Genomic DNA, 25,648 nt, shown 5'->3' on the forward strand with positions numbered 1-25,648 from the left:
TATTTCAGGAATTGTCAGAAATAGTATTTTCTGCAAATCAAAATGATCTGAAACATCTCAAGCTATCAATTGAAAACAATTAATTTTATACATCTTAATCAAACTTCACTGGAAAAAATATGCTAAACTGTCATGAATGCATAAAAGTAGAAAGATGACATTTTGAACAGTTCATCTGATATGAATTAAATGTGTAGTAACAACTTATTTTTTATTTACCTTTTTTTAATAAATGTTTTCTTGTAAATTTGTTGTTGTTTCTTATTGTTTTATTGATTATTTTCTTATTATTGGGAAACAAACTTTTAACCACCATGTCAAAAAGATAATCTTTTACTTTTGTTTGAATTGTAATAAAACTGAAATCTTTTGGAATATTTTAATTTAAGCCATGACATAAACAAACACCTGTTTTATTCTTTTTTTTTCTTTTTTTAAATCTAAGTTTATTTAATTCAATATTTTTGTTTCAGGCATGCTGATGTTTTAAATAATACAGCTAATAAAATACATCTATTGTCAAGTACAGATGTTATTAAAACACTTACCCATGTAGATCATTATGATCTACAGGTAAGGCCCTTAAATCCTAATGGTGGGCCTTTAATAGTCTCATGTCGAGTCTATGTGTTCTTTTTGAAGTCTCTTGATGCACCAAGTCTTGTAAGTAATTTTTTATTTAGTCTTAATATTCATTATTTTATGAATTCACTAAATAAATTTAGAACCTGATTGTAGAAATATATTGTGAAAATGTATTGTGAAATATGCCAAGTGTGACTGAGAGACCAAAACCCATGAACTAATTTTACTTCAGATTAGCCATTCACAATCGGATTCAATTATAAAAATAAGACCTAAAAGTTAGTCATTGACTTAATTTTTTAAAAGGTTTCAAGTTTATCTCATCAGAAATGAATTTTGATAACTTTGTTTAATAAAATTTTTACTTCCTTGTGCAAAATAAAGAAAGTATGTGATCGCGAAAAATTTTGGTTTTCAGATTTCAATGGAAATTTCAATTTTGACCATCCTTGAATCCATTTTGACCAGTTTTGGCATGATGTCTGTAAATACTTACGTATTTATCTCGCATAACTCAAAAACGATTAGGTGTAGGATGTTGAAATTTTGGATTTAGGACTGTTGTAACATGTAGTCGTGCATCTCCCCTTTTGATTGCAATTGACTGGACTAAAAGTCTCCAAAAAAGCCCAAATCCAAAAAATGAGGATTTTGAACTAACTGCAGTAATAAGCCCTCATTGAGAGCTTTTTAACAATATATCTTCTTTATTTCAAGATCTAGAATCGGTTCCCAAATTTTCTCCTTTTCCTCCTGAATCATTTTATATATAAATTAATGCTGCTCTAAAAAGTTTTAAAATTAAAAAAAATATATATGAAGTGGTCGTTCTAAAAGAATAAATAAAGTTAACTTAAAATCTATTATGTATTATACAGTATATAAAATTCTACTTTAAAAATTGTAATTTTCAAAGTAGATTTAATAATCTAAATTAAAAATCTAATATAGTTTACAAGGTGGCTTTATTCCATAAAGCCACCTTGTAAACTAAGAACTACTGTAATGCAACAACTTTTACTGCAAACTTACCACATATACTCTTTGTATTTTATTACTTCTAATATTGATGCCGTAGTTTCATATGTTTCTTTCATGTTGACTACATGAACTGATAGAATGAATGGCTGTTACTATTATGCAACAAAACTACTTTCATGGTAATTTTAGAAGAGTCAGTAAAAAGACACCATTCTTCAGGAATATGCTAAATTCCAAGCTGTTTCATCAGGCCATCAACATCAGTACAAACGTGTAATGAATTTTTCATAGTAAAATAAGTTGAAGACTTTTAGTTTGTGTTCTAAATGTAGTAACTTTTGTTTTTTCCACTGTTGCAGTCTAGACCCCAGAAGTTCAGCTTGGTGCTTTAATAACTTTAAATCGCAAAATAAATGATTAAATTAATGTTGTTGAATTAAATGAGGAGATTTCTCATCAGAAGGTGGTACAGGTACAGGTATCTCCTCTTTGTGTGGTACTGGCTTTAGAACTGAGAATTAATTTGGATATTTTATGAACTTTCTACTTTTGAATGAAAATCCAAATATATCTGTCATACAAAAGTAGCAGTCACCGAAGTGGTACTTAGGTTCATGCCAAACTATCGGTACAGCAAACGGCATAGCTTGTTGTTTCCCCTTGAAACATTCAGTTAGAGTTACTGAGCACAATATGCAAGTAACATGAGGCGTCGAGATTTAATTTTGATCCCCGAGTGCACAACTCAAATAAAATTTATAAGCTGTTTTTATCAATTCAGAAATAGTCTTTCTTTGAGATTTAGGCATAATTTACCACAGACGTAATAAAAACTGTCTGGTTGATTTGAAGATCCACAAACTTTTGCAGAAGCCATGTTGTGGCAAATAAAAATGAGAAAAATCACTTTTGTAAAATAAAGAGTTGATGAAAATATAACAAAACAGTAATAACTCTGTTAAAACAAAACACAGTTTAGACAAGTGAAGCTTCACTGAATAAGATTTTAAGCTCTGAAGTAGGCATCAACAGATATCTGTATGATATCATCATACAGACATGTTTGTATGTTTCTACTTCTCATGATACAGTGTATATATATATATATATATATATATATATATATATATTTATTTATTTATTTATTTATTTATTTATTAAGCATTTATGCATTTTGTTTAAAAGTAAAAATACAGAAACTATTCATAATTGTAATCAGAAGTTGATCAAAATGAGTATTACAAAAACATTTACAAATTTATGATTTACATAAAACCGTTTCATGATAATGCAATTTCAATAGCATATTTGAAATCAGAACCAAAATTTCAATGAGAAAAGTTGTGTAACATGTTAAGACACAAATTTTGTGTTGACTAGTGTTTTTATTGACATAGTTTATTTATTTTAAGTATTTATTTAGTTTCTAAAAACTTCAACCTTACACTAGTTTCAATACTCTTAGTTAACCTCTCTTTAGATCCACTTCCATTGTCTAACTTATTTATTTTATCGTAACAAAATTCATGACATTTTCACATATGCTACACAAATATTGTGTTAAGATCATAAACAATTTCAAACTAAGTTTTTTATCTATGAAAACCAAATAACTGATTGCATATCTTTCTTTTTTTTGGACAGGACCAATGTGAATTTCCTACTGCAGAACAAAGACATGGTTGAGCTTGATAAGTGTTAATACAAGTGATCAAACTCTAAACTCAACCAAGATCATCTCAGTTTATATACTACATATATTTTCTGACTTTCTCATATAGTTTTCTTACTAGTATGTAAAATGAATAGAATTTTAAAATTTTAATAATTTTTATCATCAAAACAGAGCAGCTATGCTGTGTAAATAATTTTATTTAAGAGTATGATTTATTATTATTGGACAATTTAAAACTTTTATCTGGTTTTTTATTAATTGTTATTTAAAATTAAATGTTGATGTATTTCAATACCTTATTATTTGAATAAAATAATTTAAAAAAATTATAAATTGTTTTATTTTAAGATTTCCTTTTTTATCTATTTTTATTACCTAAATCTCCTCTTTCTAGGTCCATTTGGTTGCCAATAATTTACGACCTCAGTTTCCTTTTCTTATTCTGTTCTTATCAAACTTTTCTAATATCTTTCTCTCTTATCTTTGTCCATTGTGTTATACATGTTCAAATACCTACATTACCTCTTGATCTTTAGTTAGGGAAATGCTGTTATGCAGAGTGTGTTATATTGATATTAATTTTCAGATGCAACTCCTTTTTTTGCCAGTATACAGAGTGATTGTGGTTAATTATTCATAAGTAATGCATTTTTAAAATGTGTGGGTATACTTTAAAAATATATCCTGATAAATCTGAAGTACAGAGCTGTATCTTGTTTATGGAAAAAGTAGTGGTCAGTAGAAATTTATCAGTGGATTTTCTGAACATGTCATTGTGACTCAAAAAAGTCATTAAGTCATTTTCTAGATTAGATTAATGCTTAGTATGAAGAAAGGAGTCGTCACCCATCATAGTTCTCTGATATCTTTCCTACAAAATTAATGAAATAATTTAAACCAAATTAACATTTATGGAGTTGATGTGGAAAATTTTTACTAAAAAATTATTCTGTTACCAAAATTTGAATTATTATAAGAAAAAAAACGTAATAAATTATTACTGAATTTTCTTAAGAAGAGCTTTTGCACATCCTCCTTAAAAAAACAACTACCAGGAATCCAACCAATAAACATCATCCATCAGCTCTTCTGTTTCAGCGTTTAGCCAGATGAGAGTGTAGCCCTTTATATTTATTTTGTAATCAATATGATGATGTTTGTTATTCTTAAGAATAGTTGTGCCATTTTCAGGAGCATATTGTGACTCATATCAGATCGTCATTAACCGTTACGGTTATTTGACTTGATAAATAAAAAGTAAATTTTTATTGATTTACTAGCATGCTTTTGTCTCAATTTAAAACATTATCCAATAATATGTGACAAAATGAAAGAAATCATTCATTAATCTCATAAATCAAATTTGTATTATAAACTCATTTTTTATAACATTTGTTAATGGGCTGAATTAGGAAGATTCAGTCCAGCCTTTAGATGTAGATGAGCATAATTAGGTGTAAAAGCATCTTTAGTTTAAGGTTATCCAATAGCTAGAAGGTAATATGCACTGGCAAAAGCTACATATCATTAAAACAAATTAATGTATATTTAAGTGGCTGGTTTAAAATTTAAGTAAAACAGATATTTGAGTACGTATATATTTGCCTGTTTAAATATGAATTATGAAATAATCAGTGAAACTGGCTGGAGTAATTTTAGGTTGGCACTTTCATATGTTCTGACTAAACGGTGTAAAATTTCCTATCATTTAACCATACTTAACAAAAGAGAATAATCATTTCATTGAGCATTTAATAATTGGCAGCAAATTTGGAGCTATGGCCAATGTAACATTGCAACAATGCAACATTCAGAGAGCATTCAGCTTGGTGATGCAATCAATTGTTCTTTTACATATGAAATATGACCAGAATTATTGACTGTGTTCATTCATAGTATTGCCGAAACAATCTAAGCATACATTGATAGTTGGCCCATATGGTAAGATGCTTTCAACCTTGTATTCAGGCATATTCAGGTGTCTGCAATGTGTTAAGTGTTGAATTCACTGTTGACCCTGAACCAGTTTTGCGACGATTGTAATATCAAAGGTGGTGTTTAATTATATTTATCCTGAATTATTGTATAAAGTAGTTTTTAATTTTTAGAAAGTGCTTATTGGTATGTGCATGATCAACAGAATTAAATATAATTTTTGACTTTTGGTGAGGGATTTAAAATTTTTTGTCATTTTTTATTAGTTTTCTATTTATTTATTGATAAGTATTGTAATCAATAATAAAGAAAGCAACATTTAGTGGGTGTTGGTTTTAAAACACAACCCAAGCAAATTATTTTTAGAAAAGTCAATACAATAATTTTCTATGAACAGATTGGTACCATTATGTATTGTTGTTTTATAATCAGCCTATATAAGTTTTTATTTATTTTTTGTGAACAGTTAGCTATTTATAGTTATCTGTGTTTGTTATTAAGAAGACATGGTTTTGAACACGAAGAAAGAATTTTTATTGAGGAAAATTATTTAACAATTAAATCTTTTCTTTTGTTCCAAGAAGTTTTATATTTGCAGATGATCATGCTGCTAGGCTTCACTATTGTCAGTGGTTTAATCAGTTTGTTCAGGAGAGCGTTAGTATTGGATATGTATTTTTTACATTAGAGACTTTGTTTCATTTAAGTTAATAACTATATACAATAGTTATGTTAATAATCAGAATGATTGTTACTGGAGCTCCAAAAATCCTCACATCATCCATTCACAACCTCTACACCAACAGAAAATTTATGTGTGGTATGCAATTTCAAGGTGAAAAATAACTGAATGTGTGAAGAATGTACGAGACCACACTTCATTTACATTTATACATATCATCATCATTCATCCTCTGAAGTATTATCTGAACGGTAGTTATCGAAGGCTAAACAGGAAAAAGAAAGAAAGGTGAAGAATAACTAACTGGCTTCATTTTCTTTGAAAACACTTAATGCGGAAATCTACCAAAAAAAACTGTAATGCAATTACTAAATAAACTGAAAATAGTTCATATTCAATATACTTTTTGACCACATTTTAAACATGTATCTGCCTAAATTAAAAAAAATAATAACTGCTATCAGTAGTAATAATTGACACTAGGGTGAGAATGGCAGATCAAATACACACATAATTTAACTTCTTTTTTTTTTGTTAATGGAAAACAGCCAGATACTTTTTAGGATCTGAACCCAGGATTAGATAAGATGAACAAGAAGATTGATCACAACACAGACTGACTGTAATCAATAAATGTAGATGTTTTAGATATTTAAAAAAAAAAATTAAAAAATATTATAGCTACATATTATCTTGAAAATGCACTTGACTGGTAATGGTTGCATTCTGATCTATTAATAGATCCCTACAATGACACAGTAAATGTTCTAAAAATAAATCTAACTTCATATACTATGCTAGTGTTTCATACACATACAGTATACTAAGCACATGGTTCTCTCGTATTTTTGTACTAGTAGTGTTCATTAGAAAAATGTTGAATACATTAGAAAATAATATTGGTGGATTTTTTAAAAAACAACATCTACAGTTATATAGTTCACTTGAAGAAAATGATTTAAATAACTTCTCTTTGTTAAATAATAATGAAGATAAATTTAAATTTGTTTGTATTAATCCATTTGTAAGATCTAATCAAATATCAAAATTAACCAATGATAAAAATTTAAATGTTGCTAAACAACTTAAAACTGATGGAAATAAAGCATTTCAAGCTAATGATTACAGTAATGCATTATTCAAATATTCAAAATCAGTATTAAAATGTCCTCAAGATAATGGTGGTGAGTATTTAGCTCTTTCTGTGTATTGTTTTTACTTATGTTTGTTCACAGTTTACGTTAAATAATCGTTATCGAAAAAAAAATTAAGATTATCTTTAATTTTTAATTAATCTTAATTTTTTATTTTATATTAGTTATAAGTTTTTAAAATTATAGTGAAATCACTGTTAATATTCAAGTAAATTTAAGTGTTTTTTATTTAATTTCAGTAAAGTATCATTAAATGTGACAATAATTACAGGAGTTGCTTAATGTAAACTGTCGTTCAGTGTAACAGTGGTCAATGATTCATCCTTTTGATTTTTAATTTTACAATTTATGGATTTAAATAAAATAAAAAAAGTACGTCATCTTAGAATTAATTTTGAATTTTTTAAATTCTCCTGAGGTGAACACAGATGTTCAAAATAAATTCTACTATCCGCTGGGTTTTCATAATTTTTTAAATTATTATGAAATAACAATCTCTTTTGACATCTTTTATTCAATTAGTAATGTTTTTTTACAAAGTTGTAAAACTTTTTCTTAAAATTGAAATTCTTTTAATTTTTTTGGAAAGTTGTTTATCTATTTCTAATATGCAAATGAACCAGTTTGAAAATAGTAAAGTCAACATATTTTTTACATATTGATATGTGAATAATCACTAATGTTGCAGGTTGTTACTTACAGGACTGTAGATGTTTTAACTGCATTACTTATGCAGTTGTATACTTATTTTTAACTGCAAAGACTTTTTAAGTTAGTAGCATTCAGTTAACAATAGGTGTTAATAGTGATTACCTATACTGTTAATATTGTTTTAATAATTTACAATTTGAGTTTTATTTTAATACAGAATCATTACAGGAACTGGCAATAGTATTAGCTAACAGGTCTGCTGTATTTTATCATATTGGAGAACATCAAAAGGCGCTTGACAACATCAATGCAGCTTTTGAATCTGGTTACCCTTCTTCGTTATACTATAAAGTGTACGATCGGTTAGTTTGTTTTTTTACATAATTCTATATTTAAAAAATAATTAATGTGTACAAATTTCAAACATTCATGTTTAAATTACAGTACATATAAAGTTTATCTGAACTGCCATGTTCAAATGTCTAGTTTACTGAAATCTTATGCAATTACTATCACAAGTTAGCTACAAAGAAAAGAAATTGGTTATTTAAATAATAAATACAATTCAGTATGGTACATTAAAATAATTTTAAGAGATCATTAGTATACAACTGTAGCAGTTAACATTTTTGGAAACTAACTTAAATTTCAAATTAAATAACAAAAAACACATAATGAATATGTTCTATATGGGTCATTCCATGTTAAATCAACAATGTCCACAACCTGACCAACTAGGATTTTCATGAAAATTGGTATGAATTAACTACTGATAGAGTTATGCGAAAATACTGAATTCCAGATCTCGATCATTAACTGTTTCGTTTTTAGAGCCCTTCAAATTTATTAGAAAATGGAAAATTTTTACTTGCAGTAGTAGTAGGTCAGACCCATCAAGTTAACCTATCGGGTTGGTCTAATGGTGAACAGATCTTCGCAAATCACCTGATTTCAAGTTGAGAGTTCTAAGGTTCAAATCCTTGTAAAGGCAATTATTTTTATCGGAATTTGAATACTAGATCATGGATACTGGTGTTCTTTGGTGGTTGGGTTTCAATTAACCACACATCTCAGGAATGGTCAACCTGAGATACACTTACACTCATACATATCATCCTCAAAAAAAAAAGTAGTGCTAGGTCAAGATAACTTTGGTAACTATTAAGGTGATAAAGTTGGTCTCATTTTAAAGCTTATTGATACTATCTTGCAAATTGAAACATCTTTTGCATGGGTGATTATGTCAAATCATAGAAAAGTGAAGTTACTTGAAGATTTAATGGCATCAGTTTCTTACGTGTTTGTAGAATTCATCAACTGAGTAGTTTAGTGAACAGACTCTTTAAGAAAAGCAAAAAAAAAGAAAGAGTCATTCTTCAATGGTTATTTAACACAAACGTCAGGAAAATATTTTATTCTAGTGACAGATAAGGGCATTTGCACAGTCCTAAACATATAATGTTAATTTTGTCTGTTTTGGTGCACTTTTACAGAAAACCAGAGAAGATAAAGGTATAGAATTTTTTTACTTCATTTTTTCAGGGTTTTGTTCAACACTATGGATTTGGTTTTTTACTTTAGTATCATTATTTCACATTTTTTTAAATTTTACCATAATTACTTGAGGTTTTCCTGTGCCTCAAAAGAGAAATTATCAATTTTTAAATTTTGTAATATGTTCTTTGAAAATTAACTTTCTGTAGTGTTAAAGAGATGTTTTTTTTTTAAAACGTTAAAAGAATTGTTCAAATATCATTTCTGGTTGTTGAGAAAAGTGTACCTAAAAATAAAAATACAAGATTTTTGGGAAATCAACTTTAAAGATTGTACTGGGGACCCACATGAGAATGAACAAAGTGTCAGTGCCTACCAGCACTATAAGATGGGTTGTCCGAATCCTCCTACTCCTCAAAGTGTTCCAGCTTTTTTCTTTTCTGCTTAAGACTTTGCATTTATTAATTTCTTATATATCCTTATCAGCCTCCCTGATGCAAGTTTCATCAAAATGTTTGGAAACTTTGACACAGTTCTACCCAGGATTTAACCCTACCTTTTCAAACATTAAACATTTTGTCATATTCCCAGCATTGTAGGAGCTCATAGCCTCATTAACGCCAAATTCCAGAGTATTCCTACATACAAACATATTTTTTGGTATCCTTGACTAAATAATATTGTCCAAACACTCCCTCAGATACTTTTGCAGCAGGACTGGATTTGGAAGATCTTCAAATATTGGTTTAATTTCCTGCATTACTGCTTTTGGTGGGTATATATGTTTATTGTCATATGAGCACAGGCTAAATGAGCCGAGCCTGTACGTATTTACACTATATGTCATCAGTCTGTGACACAAACCTTGAATAGGTCCTTCATTAGTAGATGACAAGTGGAAATAGTCAGTCCAATTAGCACATCTTACGTCATTAACATTACTGGTGTTCCTAAAAATAGCTAAGCCATAAAAGTTTTTATTTCAGCAACAAATAATTTTTAGAGGGCCTTGGCAAAATTTGCATATATTTATTTCTGATAAAAGTTTACACAAATTGTCAAAACTTTCTTTTTCCTGTTTAGCCTCCGGTAATTACCTTTCAGATAATACTTCAGAGGATGAATGAGGGTGATATGTATGAGTGTAAATGAAGTGTAGCCTTATACAGTCTCAGTTCAACCATTTCTAAGATGTGTGGTTAATTGAAACCCAACCACCAAAGAACACCAGTATTTACAAGTCTCTACACCAGTAGATACATATCTACATATCTAGTAGATACTAGATACACCAGTATCTAGTATTCAAATCCATGTAAAAATAACTGACTTTACTAGGACTTGAACGCTGGAACTCTCGACTTCCAAATCAGCTGATTTGGGAAGATGTGTTCACTACTAGACCAACCTGATGGGTTAAGAATGATCGACCTGAGACTGCCAAGACTACACTTCTTTTACATTCATACATATCACCCTCATTCATCCTCTGAAGGAGTACTTTATAGTGGTTCTGGAGGCTAAATAGAAAGAAGAAGCTTTAATTATGGATGCTGGGTGTAATTCATAATATGAACTTGAAATTTTTATTTAGCAATGATCATTGCAGTTTATGCCATTTAAAATATTATTAGTTTCAGGGGTTCTGTGCCTCTGAATTCCATAATACCTCGGACAAACCACAAATAGCAGATTAGTGAAATCTATACCAAAGTTAACAAAAAAAGAACACTGGATGTAAGACTCCTCCACAAATAGATATTTTCTTACTGTTGGCATTTATTAATGGCTACTGATTGCACATCAATAGCATATTAAAGGAAGTATCTTTATCAAGTGCAGAAAAATTGTTCTCAATCTTTCAAATTGTTGAAAGTGTTTCAGATAGATATGATTTAACAGCTTTTGAAATTTTCTTTAACAAAAATTCAACATAAGAAAAATTGCAAGATATTATCTAACACTTAATTAATTAATTTTTGGTTATAAAATTTGTGATTAATAAGTTGTACAATCTAAATAAAACACTTTTATTTATAGGAAAGCAAGATGTTTACTGGCATTAAAACAACATAAATCAGCAATAGAAGCATTTCGGTGTACACTAACAACTTTAGATGATGCAAAATTACCTTTGGAAAGACGACAGAAATGGCAGAAAGATGTGCAGATTATGCTTGCTATGTTATCAAAAAATCCTGTTAAAGATGGTAATCACATTATATTATTATTACTATAACATTTTATAGACAAAGAGATGTGTGTGTGTGTGTGTTTTTTAGTGAATGTATATGCTTGCATACACATAACACAAGATGAACCTGATCTGAAGCTGATTATTATTCATTTCTTTTTTAATAGTTTTCTTCACACTACTTAACACTACTATTACTTGTATGAACTTCACCAAAGCAATTCACCTAAACCAAAACTATACTGACTGTCATCTTGAAATGTAATCATTAGTGGATCCAACGGCTGAAATGAGTCCTTTCCAAAAAATATCTATTGTAATTGGATTTTTTATATGTATAAATTCATGTAAAAAATTATTTTATATTTTACTTAGAATTTGAATGAAAGGTCAGGCTTTTTTTGCAAAAACAAAACACACCAGCACAGCTTATTTCTTATAACAATAAGCAAAACAGATAAAAAATAATAAAAGTTACAAATAATTGGAGTATTTTTTAAACTTTTTATAATTACAGTTTTAATAAGGATAAAATCAAAACCTAAACCGACAATGATTGTTAACGTCTATATGCATACAAGCGCCCATGATGATGATGAGGTAGAGTGTGTATACATACGAAGAGATTGATGAAGCAATTAAACACGTAAAAGGAGATGAAAATTTAATAATAGTTGGAGATTGGAATGCAAGCATTGGAAAAGGCAAGGAAGGAAATATAGTGGGTGAATACGGGCTGGGCAAAAGGAATGAAAGAGGGGACCGACTTATAGAGTTTTGCATGAAGTATAATTTAGTAATTGCCAACACCCAATTTAAAAATCATAATAGAAGAATATACACTTGGAAAAAGCCAGGCGATACTGCAAGGTATCAGATAGATTATATCATGGTTAAGCAAAGATTTAGAAATGAACTCGTTGACTGCAAAACTTACCCTGGAGCAGACATTGATAGCGACCATAATTTGGTGATAATGAAATGTAGATTGGGTTTAAAAACCTGAAGAAAACGTGTCAGATGAATCGGTGGAATTTAGAGAAGCTTGAGGAAGAGGTGGTAAAGAAGATTTTTGAGGAGGACATCGCAAGAGGTCTGGGTAAAAAAGATAAGGTAGAAAATGTAGAAGAAGAATGGGAGAATGTTAAAAAGGAAATTCTTAAATCAGCAGAAGCAAACTTAGGCGGAATAAAGAGAACTGGTAGAAAAATCTTGGGTTTCAGACGATATATTGCAGCTGAGGGATGAACGTAGAAAATATAAGAATGCTGGTGATGAAGAAAGTAAAAGGAACTATCAGCAATTAAGAAATGCTATAAACAGGAAGTGCAAACTGGCGAAAGAAGAGTGGATTAAAGAAAAGTGTTCAGAAGTGGAAAGAGAAATGAACATTGGTAAAATAGACGGAGCATACAGGAAAGTAAAAGAAAATTTTGGGGTACGTAAATTAAAATCTAATAATGTGTTAAACAAAGATGGTACACCAATATATAATATGAAAGGTAAAGTCGATAGATGGATGGAATATATTGAAGAGTTATACGGAGGAAATGAATTAGAAAATGGTGTTATAGAGGAAGAAGAGGAAGTTGAGGAGGATGAAATGGGAGAAACAATACTGAGATCTGAATTTAAGAGAGCATTAAAAGATTTAAATGGCAGAAAGGCTCCTGGAATAGACGGAATACCTGTAGAATTACTGCGCAGTGCAGGTGAGGAAGCGATTGATAGATTATACAAACTGGTGTGTAATATTTATGATTCATGATACCAAAGAAAACAGGGGCAGATAAATGTGAAGAATACAGAACAATTAGTTTAACTAGTCATGCATCAAAAATCTTAACTAGAATTCTATACAGAAGAATTGAGAGGAGAGTGGAAGAAGTGTTAGGAGAAGACCAATTTGGTTTCAGGAAAAGTATAGGGACAAGGGAAGCAATTTTAGGCCTCAGATTAATAGTAGAAGGAAGATTAAAGAAAAACAAACCATTATACTTGGGGTTTATAGACCTAGAAAAGGCATTCGATAACGTAGACTGGAATAAAATGTTCAGCATTTAAAAAAAAATTAGGGTTCAAATACAGAGATAGAAGAACAATTGCTAACATGTACTGGAACCAAACAGCAATAGTAATAATCGAAGAACATAAGAAAGGGAGTGCGACAAGGATGTTCCCTATCTCCGTTACTTTTTAATCTTTACATGGAACTAGCAGTTAATGATGTTAAAGAACAATTTAGATTCGGTGTAACAGCACAAGGTGAAAAGATAAAGATGCTACGATTTGCTGATGATATAGTAATTCTAGCCGACAGTAAAAAGGATTTAGAAGAAACAATGAACGGCATAGATGGAGTCCTCCGCACGAACTATCGCGTGAAAATAAACAAGAACAAAACAAAAGTAATGAAATGTAGTAGAAATAACAAAGATGGACCACTGAATGTGAAAATAGGAGGAGAAAAGATTATGGAGGTAGAAGGGGTTTGTTATTTGGGAAGTAGAATTACTAAAGATGGACGAAGCAGGAGCGATATAAAATGCCGAATAGCACAAGCTAAACGAGCCTTCAGTAAGAAATATAATTTGTTTAGATCAAAAATTAATTTAAATGTCAGGAAAAGATTTTTGAAAGTATATGTTTGGAGTGTCGCTTTATATGGAAGTCAAACTTGGACGATCGGAGTATCTGAGAAGAAAATATTAGAAGCTTTTGAAATGTGGTGCTATAGGAGAATGTTAAAAATCAGATGGGTGGATAAAGTGACAAATGAAGAGGTATTGCGACAAATAGATGAAGAAAGAAGCATTTGGAAAAATATAGTTAAAAGAAGAGAGAGACTTGTAGGCCACATACTAAGGCATTCTGGAATAGTCGCTTTAATATTGGAAGGACAGGTAGAAGGAAAAAATTGTGTAGGCAGGCCACGTTTGGAATATGTAAAACAAATTGTTAGGGATGTAGGATGTAGGGGGTATACTGAAATGAAACTACTAGCACTAGATAGGGAATCTTGGAGAGCTGCATCAAACCAGTCAAATGACTGAAGACAAAAAAAAAAAATTAATCAGAATAGGAAAGCCAAAAAAATTAAACCAATAAAAAAAGACATTCCTTCTATATTATCTCTGAGATTACACCTAACTTTCACCGCCCTCAAAGATTACTTGTGTAACTATCTAATCAGAAGAGAAGATTGATAACAGTTAAACCAATGACAGTAGACATTCTATCTACATTATCTCTGAGTTACACATAATTTCAACGCCTCAACTATAACAACAGTCACTTTTTAATCAGAGAAGATGGCCGGTATGACTTAAGCTAATGAAAACAGATATTCCTTCTATGTTATCCCCGAGATACCACCTAACTTTTACCGCCCCCAACGATTATTTCAGTAACTATCTAAACAGAATATAAGGTCGATAAAATTTAAACCAAAGAAAACAGACGCTCCTTCTTCATTATCTTTGAGATTACACTTAACTTTCTCCGTCTTCAATGTTTCCTTCAGTAACTATCTAATCAGAATACGAAAGCTAGTAATAATTAAACCAGTGATAACACACATTCCTTTTACTTTTTTTTTTATTTCACCTAATATTCACTGCCCTCAATGATTATTTCAGTAGTTGTGTATGAAGAATACGAAAGCCGATAAAATTAGACATATCATAAGAGACATTCCTTTTTTTACCTCAGATTATAAGTTCTATTCACTGCCCTTATTAATTACTTCAATAACTATTTAATAAGAATAGAAAATCCGATAAAAATTAAAATAAATACAACAGACATTCCCTTTTCATTATCTTAGCTTACACCTTACATTGACGGCCGTTAATGATTACATCAGTAATTATGTTATTAGAATAAGAAAAAAGATCAAAATTAACCCACTGATAACAAACATTCCCTGTTCATTATATCACATTATCCCTTACATTCATTATCTTGAAAATTATTTCAATAACTATCTAATCAGAAGAAGAAATCCAATAAAAATTAACCAATGGCAACAGATATTCCCTTCTCATTATCTTAGATTAAATCTTTCATTCACCGCCCTCAAGGATTACATCAATAACTGTCTAATCAGAATAGGAAAGCCAATAAAATTTAAACCAATAATAAAAGAGATTCCTTCTACATTACCTCCCAGATTACACCTAGCCTTCACTGCCCTCAACAAATATTTCAGTAACAATCTAATCAGAATAACAGGTGGATAAAATTTAAGCTAATGAACACAGACATTCCTTCTACATTATCTCTGAGATTACACCTAACTTTCACCGCCGTCAACGATTATTTCACTACCTATCTATCAGAATAGAAGGCCGGTAATATTTAAGCCAATGACAACAGACATATTCCTTCCACATAATCTTTGAGATTACACCTAAATTTCACCGTCCTCAATGATACTTTCAGTAACTATCTAATCAGAATAGAAGGCCGATAAAATTTAAGTCAATGTTTTCTGACATTCCTTCTACATTATTTCTGAGATTACGCCTAATTTTCAACGCTCTCAACTCTAACTTCAGTAACTATCTAATCAGAGAAGAAGGCCGATAAAATTTAAACCCCTCAAAGATTACTTCAATAACTATCTAGCCAGTATATGAATGCCAATAAAAATTAAATCAGTGACAAGAAACATTCATTTTTCATCATTTCAAATTATACTTAACATTCAATGCCCTCAACGATTACTTCAGTAACTATATCAGAACAGGAAATCCAGCAAAATTAAAAAAAAATACATTCCTACTTCTTTATTTCAGATTACAGTTAACATTCTCCACCAAAATTAAATGAGTTTTGAGTTCAACTGATTACTTGAAGTGGTTCACGTCATTTGGATTTGAAGAATATTCCATGTCTTTGATGATTCACCAGAAGAAAAAAATTCAAGGTGTCAAATCACATGTTGGCCATTTGTCTATTCCTTGTACAAGTCCTTCATCTAACTATTCCTACCATTCTGGAATAGGTCAAGATAGTAAGAGTATGGTGTTACTCACTTCACTTTGATTACTTTACTTTGATTTCATTGTTGTGGGTTAGTTCAGGAATAACATCTCTCTTTTTACATTTAACCTCCGGAACCATCGTAAGGTATTACTTCAGATGATGATATGTATGAATATAAATGAAGTGTAGTTTTGTATAGCCTCAGGTTGACCACTCCTGAGAAGTGTGGTTAATTGAAACCCAACCTCCAAAGAACACCGGTATCCAGTATCTTGTATTCAAATCCACATAAAAGTAACTGCATTCATTAGTATTTGAACCTTAGAATTCTTGACTTCTAAATCAGCTGATTTGCAGTGACGAGTTAACCACTAGGCCAGCCTGTTGGGCTAGGAATACCATCTCAAGATGACTAAAAATCACTTGCTTAGTCATCTCTTTAACCTTTTTCTTCAAAGAACTCAAGTACATTGGATTCTTTTTTCATAATTATATGAGAATTCTCATATTTTTATAGGAAAATGTAATCAATAAACAAACATAATTATGACAGTTTACTTAACCATTTAATTTGACTTGTGATTTATCAGACCATATTAATGAGCTAAAGAAATAAACACCTGCTTCATATTAGAATAAATTCTTCACAAATTTCTAACTCTTTTCAAATAATTTTTCAAAGTACATGAAATAAACTCAGCTGATAACAATTAAACTTTATTTCATTTACAATTTTTTGTAAACTTGATATTTTTTACCATTTTTATTTGAAGAATGTTGGTTTCTTTAAATAAGTTTCTTTTAAATAAGTTCCAGGGCTATTAGATTGTGGAACAACCTTGCCTAAAGTATTTTCAAATCTTATGTTCAACTTGCACGAATGTTGACAGATCAGTAGGAAAATTAAGAAATCTCATATGAAATTCTTTATGGAAATCAATTTATTTTTCCCTAAAACAATTTGTTCTTGTTTTGTGTTCTTATTCTCAATACAGATACAAAAATTGAATTACTGTTATATCAACTGATTGTTACCGACTACAAAGTCAAAATTTCCTGCCGATTACAGAATTTAATTCAGCAGGGCAGGGAAAACTGACTTCTAGCCTACCATGGTATTTTAATTATTTAATCTTGTTAAATATAATAATCTGTAAAATTTCAGGAGATTATTTAGAAATGCAAGATTTGATGATACCAAAATTGTTTGCAAATGATTACGATGAAGGTCGCGTGCCAGATTCATTACATGTAACACTAAGACCATTATTAATACTGGCACAGTGTTTTGCTTTATTACCAGTACATGGTGTAAGAGCACCAAATTCAAAATCAGTAAGGTAAATTTTGTTTTTTTTTTAATTGCTTTATAGAGTTATTCATTTAATGTTTTGCAAACATAAGTATTATATTTATTATAATGTATTTTATGGATTGAACAAAATTTTATCCATATAATTAGCAATAATTATATCAAATTCTGTCTCTTCTTTTCATCTGCTAACTAGCATTTCTAAAACTACATTCTTAATGCATATAAACAGTCCTGTTCATGCAATTATAACATTTATTACCTCTCATACCTTTTACTCCCATCCTTCTATGGGGTGGCCTAAGTAGTAGACAGTTTGAATCGCCGTAACGTCTAGTGAAAGTGCACTTTGTGATGGGTTTAACTTTTAATATATAGCCAGGTATACTAACACGGTAGCGATAGAGGTGTCATATCCCAGTGTTCCAAAAGGGTTTTTTTATTACTGATTGCTGCCTGCAGTTTGCTGAAGAGTTGAGTTGAGTTTGCTCACCAAGTTGAAATAGGACACACAGTTGGAACAGAGCGTGGTGTGGACTGATGAAGCCAAATTTCACCTGTCCATTAGTGAAAACAGATATAATTGTGTTTACTGGTGTACACTTAATCCAAATGTGCTAGTCAAGTATAATGATAAAAGTCTTAGCATCATGGTCTGGGAAGGTGTAACGTACCAAGGAGTCATTGGCCCCTTCCTTCTTTGAAAATGGCATCAGCGGTGAGAATTACCTGGAGCTCATTAGGAACACTGTTTATCCTTTACTCCAACAAAGAGACCTTTTTGATCAGTTGTGGAGGTAGCAGAATGGAGTTCTTCCTCATTCTGCGTCAACAGTATGGAATCGATTGGACCAGGCATTCCCTGGACACTGGATTGGACATTGCAGGATAATTGAATGGCCGGTCTGCTCTCCTGACCTCATCCCACAAGAATTTTTTTCTGCAAGGCTATTTACAGGACAGAATTTATTCTCGCAACATCAACACCCTAGAGGACCTGAAGGATGTGATTACTGAGGAATTTACTGCTGTTCCTCATGAAGTATGTGAAAAATTGTGCGAAAATGTTTCTTTCTGATTTCAAGCCTGTATTGCCATGCAAGTTGATCACACAATGGAAAACCGATATTAAAGTGTTTGTGTTACAAAATAAGCCATCTGTTTTCCTTTCATACGTTATGGCATGTTAAAGTACAGTCTAATACTTACAGGCCACTCTGTATATAATCAGTTCTATTACCACCCATCAGTTTCCCAAATGAGTCATCTGCAGTCAATTGGCGCATTTCATCAAATGATGAACTCTTATCTGGTTAATTTATATGACAATGATATAATAAATAATAAGTTAATATGTGTGCAATAATAAAATGAAATAAAAAAAAAATTGCAAGAAAAGCTTATTTTATTAAATTAAAAAAGAGATAAATGAAATTAAAAATAAAAGCTTGAAATAACTTGAGTGTAGCTGGGCTTAATGATAACATCGATGAACAAACAATTTTGTTTTGTTTGTTCAGTTTCATATAATGTAATATATGAAATTCTATTACATAGTAATTAAATATATATGTTTAAAAACTGAAATATGTAATAATTACATTAAAGTAAAATATAAAAACAGATGCAAAATAATTATACTGAAAAGTTGTCTTACATTTTTTAAACAAACTCAGTCATTATTCTGTTATCTTTTATTCTTTGATATGCAGATGTTAATATCATAGGTTATAGAAGATACTAATTTTATTTATAAGAAATTTGTTGAAAGATTAGAAGTGGGGTATAAAAAGTAAATTTTGATTATCAGAGTAAAAGGTATTATCAGGGTAAAAAGACTGATTATCAGACCAACAATTCTGTTAAATTATTTATAGATAGGAGAAAGATTAAAAAATTACAACATTTCTGTGATTCTTTTCTTGGAATTGTGATTAATTTTAGCTAAGAATTCTAGGGAGAGTTTTAGCCAACATTTATGTCGCAGATCAATTCTACGACCTGAATATTTATAAAAATCATTATGTCAATAGAATATATATCAATTTTTTTTTTTTTTTGTCTTCAGTCATTTGACTGGTTTGATGCAGCTCTCCAAGATTCCCTATCTAGTGCTAGTCGTTTCATTTCAGTATACCCTCTACATCCTACATCCCCAACAATTTGTTTTACATACTCCAAACATGGCCTGCCTACACAATTTTTCCCTTCTACCTGTCCTTCCAATATTAAAGCGACTATTCCAGGATCCCTTAGTATGTGGCCTATAAGTCTGTCTCTTCTTTTAACTATATTTTTCCAAATGCTTCTTTCTTCATCTATTTTCCGCAATACCTCTTCATTTGTCACTTTATCCACCCATCTGATTTTTAACATTCTCCTATAGCACCACATTTCAGAAGCTTCTAATCTTTTCTTCTCAGATACTCCGATTGTCCAAGTTTCACTTCCATATAAAGCGACACTCCAAACATACACTTTCAAAAATCTTTTCCTGACATTTAAATTAATTTTTGATGTAAACAAATTATATTTCTTACTGAAGGCTCGTTTAGCTTGTGCTATTCAGCATTTTATATCGCTCCTGCTTCGTCCATCTTTAGTAATTTTACTTCCCAAATAACAAAATTCTTCTACCTCCATAATCTTTTCTCCTCCTATTTTCACATTCAGCGGTCCATCTTTGTTATTTCTACTACATTTCATTACTTTTGTTTTGTTCTTGTTTATTTTCATGCGATAGTTCTTGCGTAGGACTTCATCTACGCCGTTCATTGTTTCTTCTAAATCCTTTTTACTCTCGGCTAGAATTACTATATCATCAGCAAATCGTAGCATCTTTATCTTTTCACCTTGTACTGTTACTCCGAATCTAAATTGTTCTTTAACATCATTAACTGCTAGTTCCATGTAAAGATTAAAAAGTAACGGAGATAGGGAACATCCTTGTCGGACTCCCTTTCTTATTAGGGCTTCTTTCTTATGTTCTTCAATTGTTATTGTTGCTGTTTGGTTCCTGTACATGTTAGCAATTGTTCTTCTATCTCTGTATTTGAACCCTAATTTTTTTAAAATGCTGAACATTTTATTCCAGTCTACGTTATCGAAAGCCTTTTCTAGGTCTATAAACGCCAAGTATGTTGGTTTGTTTTTCTTATATATCAATAAATTCCATTACTGTATTGTTTTATTTAAAAGTCTAAACTTATACAGTGTTCATGACACTCTTCTGAGGAATTGTTCATTCATAAGCAGCTAACATTTTTTATACACTAAAAAAAAAAATCAATTCGATTTTAAGAAAAAAAAGATAATTTTTATCTTAAATATATTTTGTGTAAAATTGTTTCAGGTTCTATTGGTTAAGCGGACATGTGTTTTACACATTTGCTTCTTTTGTTGGTTCAGCAACAATTGTGGCACTTTCAATTCTGTGAACAGTCAATACTGGAATCTCTTTTCTAAGTACAGGTAGAATAAAATTGTATATGTATGCTTAATAGATTGTTTAATCTGATTTAAAACCTGTTGTCATTATCTTCATCTTCTGATATTTTGCTGGTGGTAGGTCCATTACATCACTGCTCTCCATCCACTCCTTTCCTAATCCTTCTCCTTCATCCCCTTGTAGTTTCCAAACTTCACCTCACCTATTGACTTCTCTCCTTTTCTTTGCTTCAATTCTCCTTCTCCAGATGCTTCAGATGAAGTTGTCAACATACTACTTCTCCTGACCACATGATCTAACCGGTTTTTTTTTTGTATACTTTCTGCATAAGTGCTCTTTCTTCCATAATTCTGTTTAATACTTCCTCATTCCTCGCTTCCTTATTCCTAATTTTATATCTGAAAAACCTCAATCCAGTCCCTCTTCCTCTTCATTGTCATCCACGTATGCTTCATGCTTCACTTTCATGCAACAAGATAGTTTATACAGTTTGATTAATCTTTTCCTTATCTCTAAATCCAAACTTTTACTACATAGTGATTTCTTTTTCTTACTGAAAGCTTCCATTGTCATTGCTAAGCTTTCTTTTATTTCCATTGTACTCTTTAGTCCTCTATCACCTATGGGGACACATTGTTCTCAAATATTTTTTTTACTTTTTCTATTCTTTCTTCATTTGTCCTTTTCGCTAAATCTTTTTGGTTGCTTACTTCCATTACTTTGGTTTTTTCTATATTTATTTCATATCTCCTTCCAGTAGTGTTGTGAGGCATTATAATCTAAAAAAATGTATATATTTAATAACAACGCACAAAAGTAAATAACTACTAATTTCTTTATAACTAGTCTGTTAGTATTGTAATCATTATAGCTGGAGCAATTCTTACGTAAGCTACAAATATGCTCAAGAGCAAATCCATGCTAGATATATTTTGTGAAGTGGACAGTAAAGCAGTCCCTCATTACCTTCTTCACTGAGTCTATCAGATAGTTCATAACAATATATCAATCTAATAAAAATGTAGTACTTCTTTACTCTCTTCACTGTAACTCTTTATTGAATGTTAATAATCTCTGAAAACGCAATTTCATTGGTATCTTTTACATACATTATAGTCACTAAGAGATTACTTGTAGCAGACAGTGTAAATTCACAGCTTAATATGATTTTTTTTTCTCAAAGTGGTGTATTATAGAAGATATTATCTGTATTCCGTATGGGATTAATCTAATTACTTGTTAATAAACATTATAAAATATGACTACTCTTTTTAAAATATATATTTTTTTTTAATTTAATGACATTTTCAAAACAAATTATAATTAACTGCATAATAAGTTCCAAAAAGATCTTTTACAAGCATTACTTTAACACAATGATCCTCAACATTTTTAGCACCACGACCCCCAAAAAGTAAAAAAATATTTAATAAATATTTTACGACCCCCTGACCCCAATCCAATGAAACCTAGTTAAACCATTTAGCTACATTGATAGCGATGGGTAAGAATATGCATTATGAAGTGTTCAAACATTTACCAAACAGCAATTTAACCAACTTGATGTGTATGTGTTCCTTGTAATTTGGTCTGCTTGCATTATATTTGCTGTAAGAGTGCCATGTTCAAACATAAAAAAAATTCAATTGGCAGAGTATTAATGATTTCTCAAAGAGATGAGTATTGAATCGAAATAGTTAAAATATTATAGCAGCTGTTAAATTACCAGTTGATATTCACGACCAGCTCATCAAAATGTCTGCCAATAAGATTTAGATACGTTTTAGCTTGCTCATCAAAGTGATTATGGAAATTTAGTCACAGAAGCATTGAAAATATCAATCCCTTTTATCACATCTTACCTCCATGAAAAGGGGTTTTTATCTAAGGTTGTGCTAAAAACTAAATATAGTAATCGTCTTTTATCACTTGAAAACAATTTGCTTTTCTTAATTTCTAACATAGATCGATGTATAGAGAAACTTTTAAATGAAAAACAAACACACCCATCTCATTATTTTCTTTGTATTTCTACTTATAAATGTTAAGTAAAATGTTTATAATGAGTAATTTTTTCTTCATAAAATGATTACATTACTGTTTACATGTAAAGTTATATATGCTAGATTCAATATTAGGAAATGCTACTTTTGTTAAAATATTTTAAATACTGTAAGTATATTTAAAACTTTTTAAGTAATTCATGGAATTTAAATTACTAATGAATATTTTTTCAGATTATATAATTTATTTTTATTCAAATGAATTATTTATTGTTTTCTTCCAATTCTAAAATAATCTAAAAATTTCTGATGTTTTCATTCACTTTGTCAAATATTTTTAATGAAGAAATTTTTAAAAAAATTACACAATGATTAGTTGAAATACCCTGTGTTCCTCAGCAAATATTGGTTTTCTATTAACCAGAACAGTATCTTTAATCAAAATTCCAACAAAAGGAATGTTTCTTTAATGTTTTTTTCTCAAGAATTGTTTCTTTAATTCTTGATCCCCTGAAATTTTTAACTAAATTACATCTCCAACAAGTAAGTATCTTAAAAATATTTCTGCAATATTAGTGTAGGAACTTCTATCTGAAATTTGAAAAAGAATATTTTATGAAGGTTAATAAAATGTTTACTTTAATTAATTTCATTAATTAAAATTTTTTACTAAAATGCATTCTCAGACGGTAAATCATAAAAAATACATTTGCTAAAAAAATAGTAGAACTCCCATTTCCCATTCAGAATGAAAGACAAACTCAGAGGAAAGAAATCTGAAATTTTGTTTTCATCAGTTGAAATTATTTGTTAAAGTACATTTTTGTAAACCACATTTCTGAGAAAGTAAATGCCAAAAGTCTTTATTTTTATCAAAACAGGGCCACTTAATCATAGGTAAATATTTCAAGCGAAGTAATATTAGACATTGCTAAGATTTCAGTCATGTAGATTCCTGTTGTTTAAAACCAATTGACAAACATTATCCATGACTAATCCATTACAAAAATAGGCACAATCAAGACAGAAAATAACATTTTAAGGGAATAAATTTAAATAATGGGCTTTTAGTTAATTTTATATATAATTATTTTTATATGATTAGATATTTTTGTATGACTGATACAGAAAATAACATGAAAATAAAAAATAAAATCCTAGCTACATAAAAATGCTCGCTACACTTGCCCACAAAAGAGATTAAAAATCAAAAACATATTTTATTAAATCTCTAATATATTTAAAAAAGATAGATCAGCTTTAATAAATTAAAAGGTAGACAAGCAACCCCCACTGTATTATCTTAAACCGCTGAGAGAAATATCATCTGGAAGGCTAATTTTACTAGCAGTTTTCTTTTTGCTGTTATTAAATGTGTTATGATGTTACTTTATGGGAAAGCACCCAGAAATACAAAATTTTACATAACTAAGCAGTAATGACTAAAAATATATGAGGGGTCAACAGATCCCTTACAGTGACGGAGTTGACAAAGCACACTTGATATTTAAAAAATAAGAAATAAAATTCAGTACACCATTTTTTAAGCCTATGAGCATCGTAATATTCTGTATTTACATTAGTAAGCAGCATTATCATTATAAATTTGCATCTGCTGATCAGTTCATCAATATATAACTGAATCTGCTCTTACTATATTTAAAATACTTTCTTATATCCCAGTCTACAATTTCACTAAAAGAATACAGTAGAACATTAAATATAAAATACAGTATAGCGCATCACTCATTTAGTTTTATTTTTGTATTTATTTAGGTTTTTGCAACATGTGTTTTGATAAAGCATATTAGTAATTAAATTACTAAAACTTATAGTACCATAAATGTTTGTTTATAACCCTACTTTTTAACTGCATCAAATAAATAATAACTCGTAAAACACAACAGAAAATATACATTTTGACAGGTTACAAATCTTATAAATTAAAATTATATTGTCCTTTAACCAACAAGATAAAAAATTATGAAAACATTATTGTGTATAAGTTATTCCTAGTGATTAAGAAAAATTGTATTACTCTGATTTAGTGGGTTGTAAAATTTATTAAAATCTTGCTTTTCTAATGGTAAGGGCATTTTCAGATTCATTGGAGTTTTTTATGCAGTTTGATGTGCTGGTGCAATATGAATACTGGACACACCCAGTCCATTTCTCTTATTGGCTGATGTGAGGGATTGTATCACCCTTTACAGCAGTAGAGGCACTTTTACATGAAGGGTATGATAATAACCCCTCATAGCAAAAATTTCACTAACATAACTTTAGGTTGTGGCGGTCAACCTGTTAAAAATCAAAATCCATCTAGAGAAACCATGCAACTATTTGTAAAGACCATTTTAATCACCTACTCAAAATATCACTGTATAAAATATTATTCATTAAAATACATCAGCAATTAAAGCCTTCACACTCACCCAATATTGAGGTTTTTTTGTCTTCAGTCATTTGACTGGTTTGATGCAGGTCTCCAAGATTCCCTATCTAGTGCTAGTCATTTCATTTCGGTATACCCCCTACATCCTAC

The 25,648-nt window shown here is 30.0% G+C and overlaps 2 protein-coding genes across 10 annotated transcripts in view; both read left to right on the top strand.

Annotated features, from left to right (window-relative positions):
* LOC142330830 (pH-sensitive chloride channel 2-like) overlaps window positions 1-3,574 on the top strand; it is a 120,330-nt gene extending 116,756 nt beyond the window's left edge. For all 7 annotated transcript variants that reach the window (XR_012757846.1, XR_012757843.1, XR_012757844.1 and 4 more), the window contains 2 exons: window positions 474-663; window positions 3,211-3,574. Coding sequence is in view for 1 of the 7 variants with exons in the window: in XM_075376274.1 (XP_075232389.1) it covers window positions 474-663; window positions 3,211-3,252 (232 nt within the window). In the remaining 6 variants the exon portion in view is untranslated. The remainder of the gene's footprint in view (window positions 1-473; window positions 664-3,210) is intronic.
* A 3,059-nt stretch (window positions 3,575-6,633) lies between these two features.
* Window positions 6,634-25,648, top strand: part of LOC142331462 (uncharacterized) — an 89,029-nt gene continuing 70,014 nt past the window's right edge. Inside the window, exons 1-4 of one of the 3 annotated variants that reach the window (XM_075377389.1) lie at window positions 6,634-7,042; window positions 7,881-8,016; window positions 11,198-11,367; window positions 17,506-17,680. In XM_075377389.1, coding sequence (XP_075233504.1) covers window positions 6,733-7,042; window positions 7,881-8,016; window positions 11,198-11,367; window positions 17,506-17,680 — 791 coding nt within the window. In that variant the 5' untranslated portion in view covers window positions 6,634-6,732. Of the gene's footprint in view, window positions 7,043-7,880; window positions 8,026-11,197; window positions 11,368-17,505; window positions 17,681-25,648 lie in introns of all 3 variants that reach the window. The other 2 variants (XM_075377388.1, XM_075377390.1) reach the window with 2 other exon arrangements.

The sequence above is a fragment of the Lycorma delicatula genome, chromosome 10, assembly GCF_047948215.1.
Source record: "Lycorma delicatula isolate Av1 chromosome 10, ASM4794821v1, whole genome shotgun sequence".
NCBI classification, from domain to species: domain Eukaryota; kingdom Metazoa; phylum Arthropoda; class Insecta; order Hemiptera; family Fulgoridae; genus Lycorma; species Lycorma delicatula.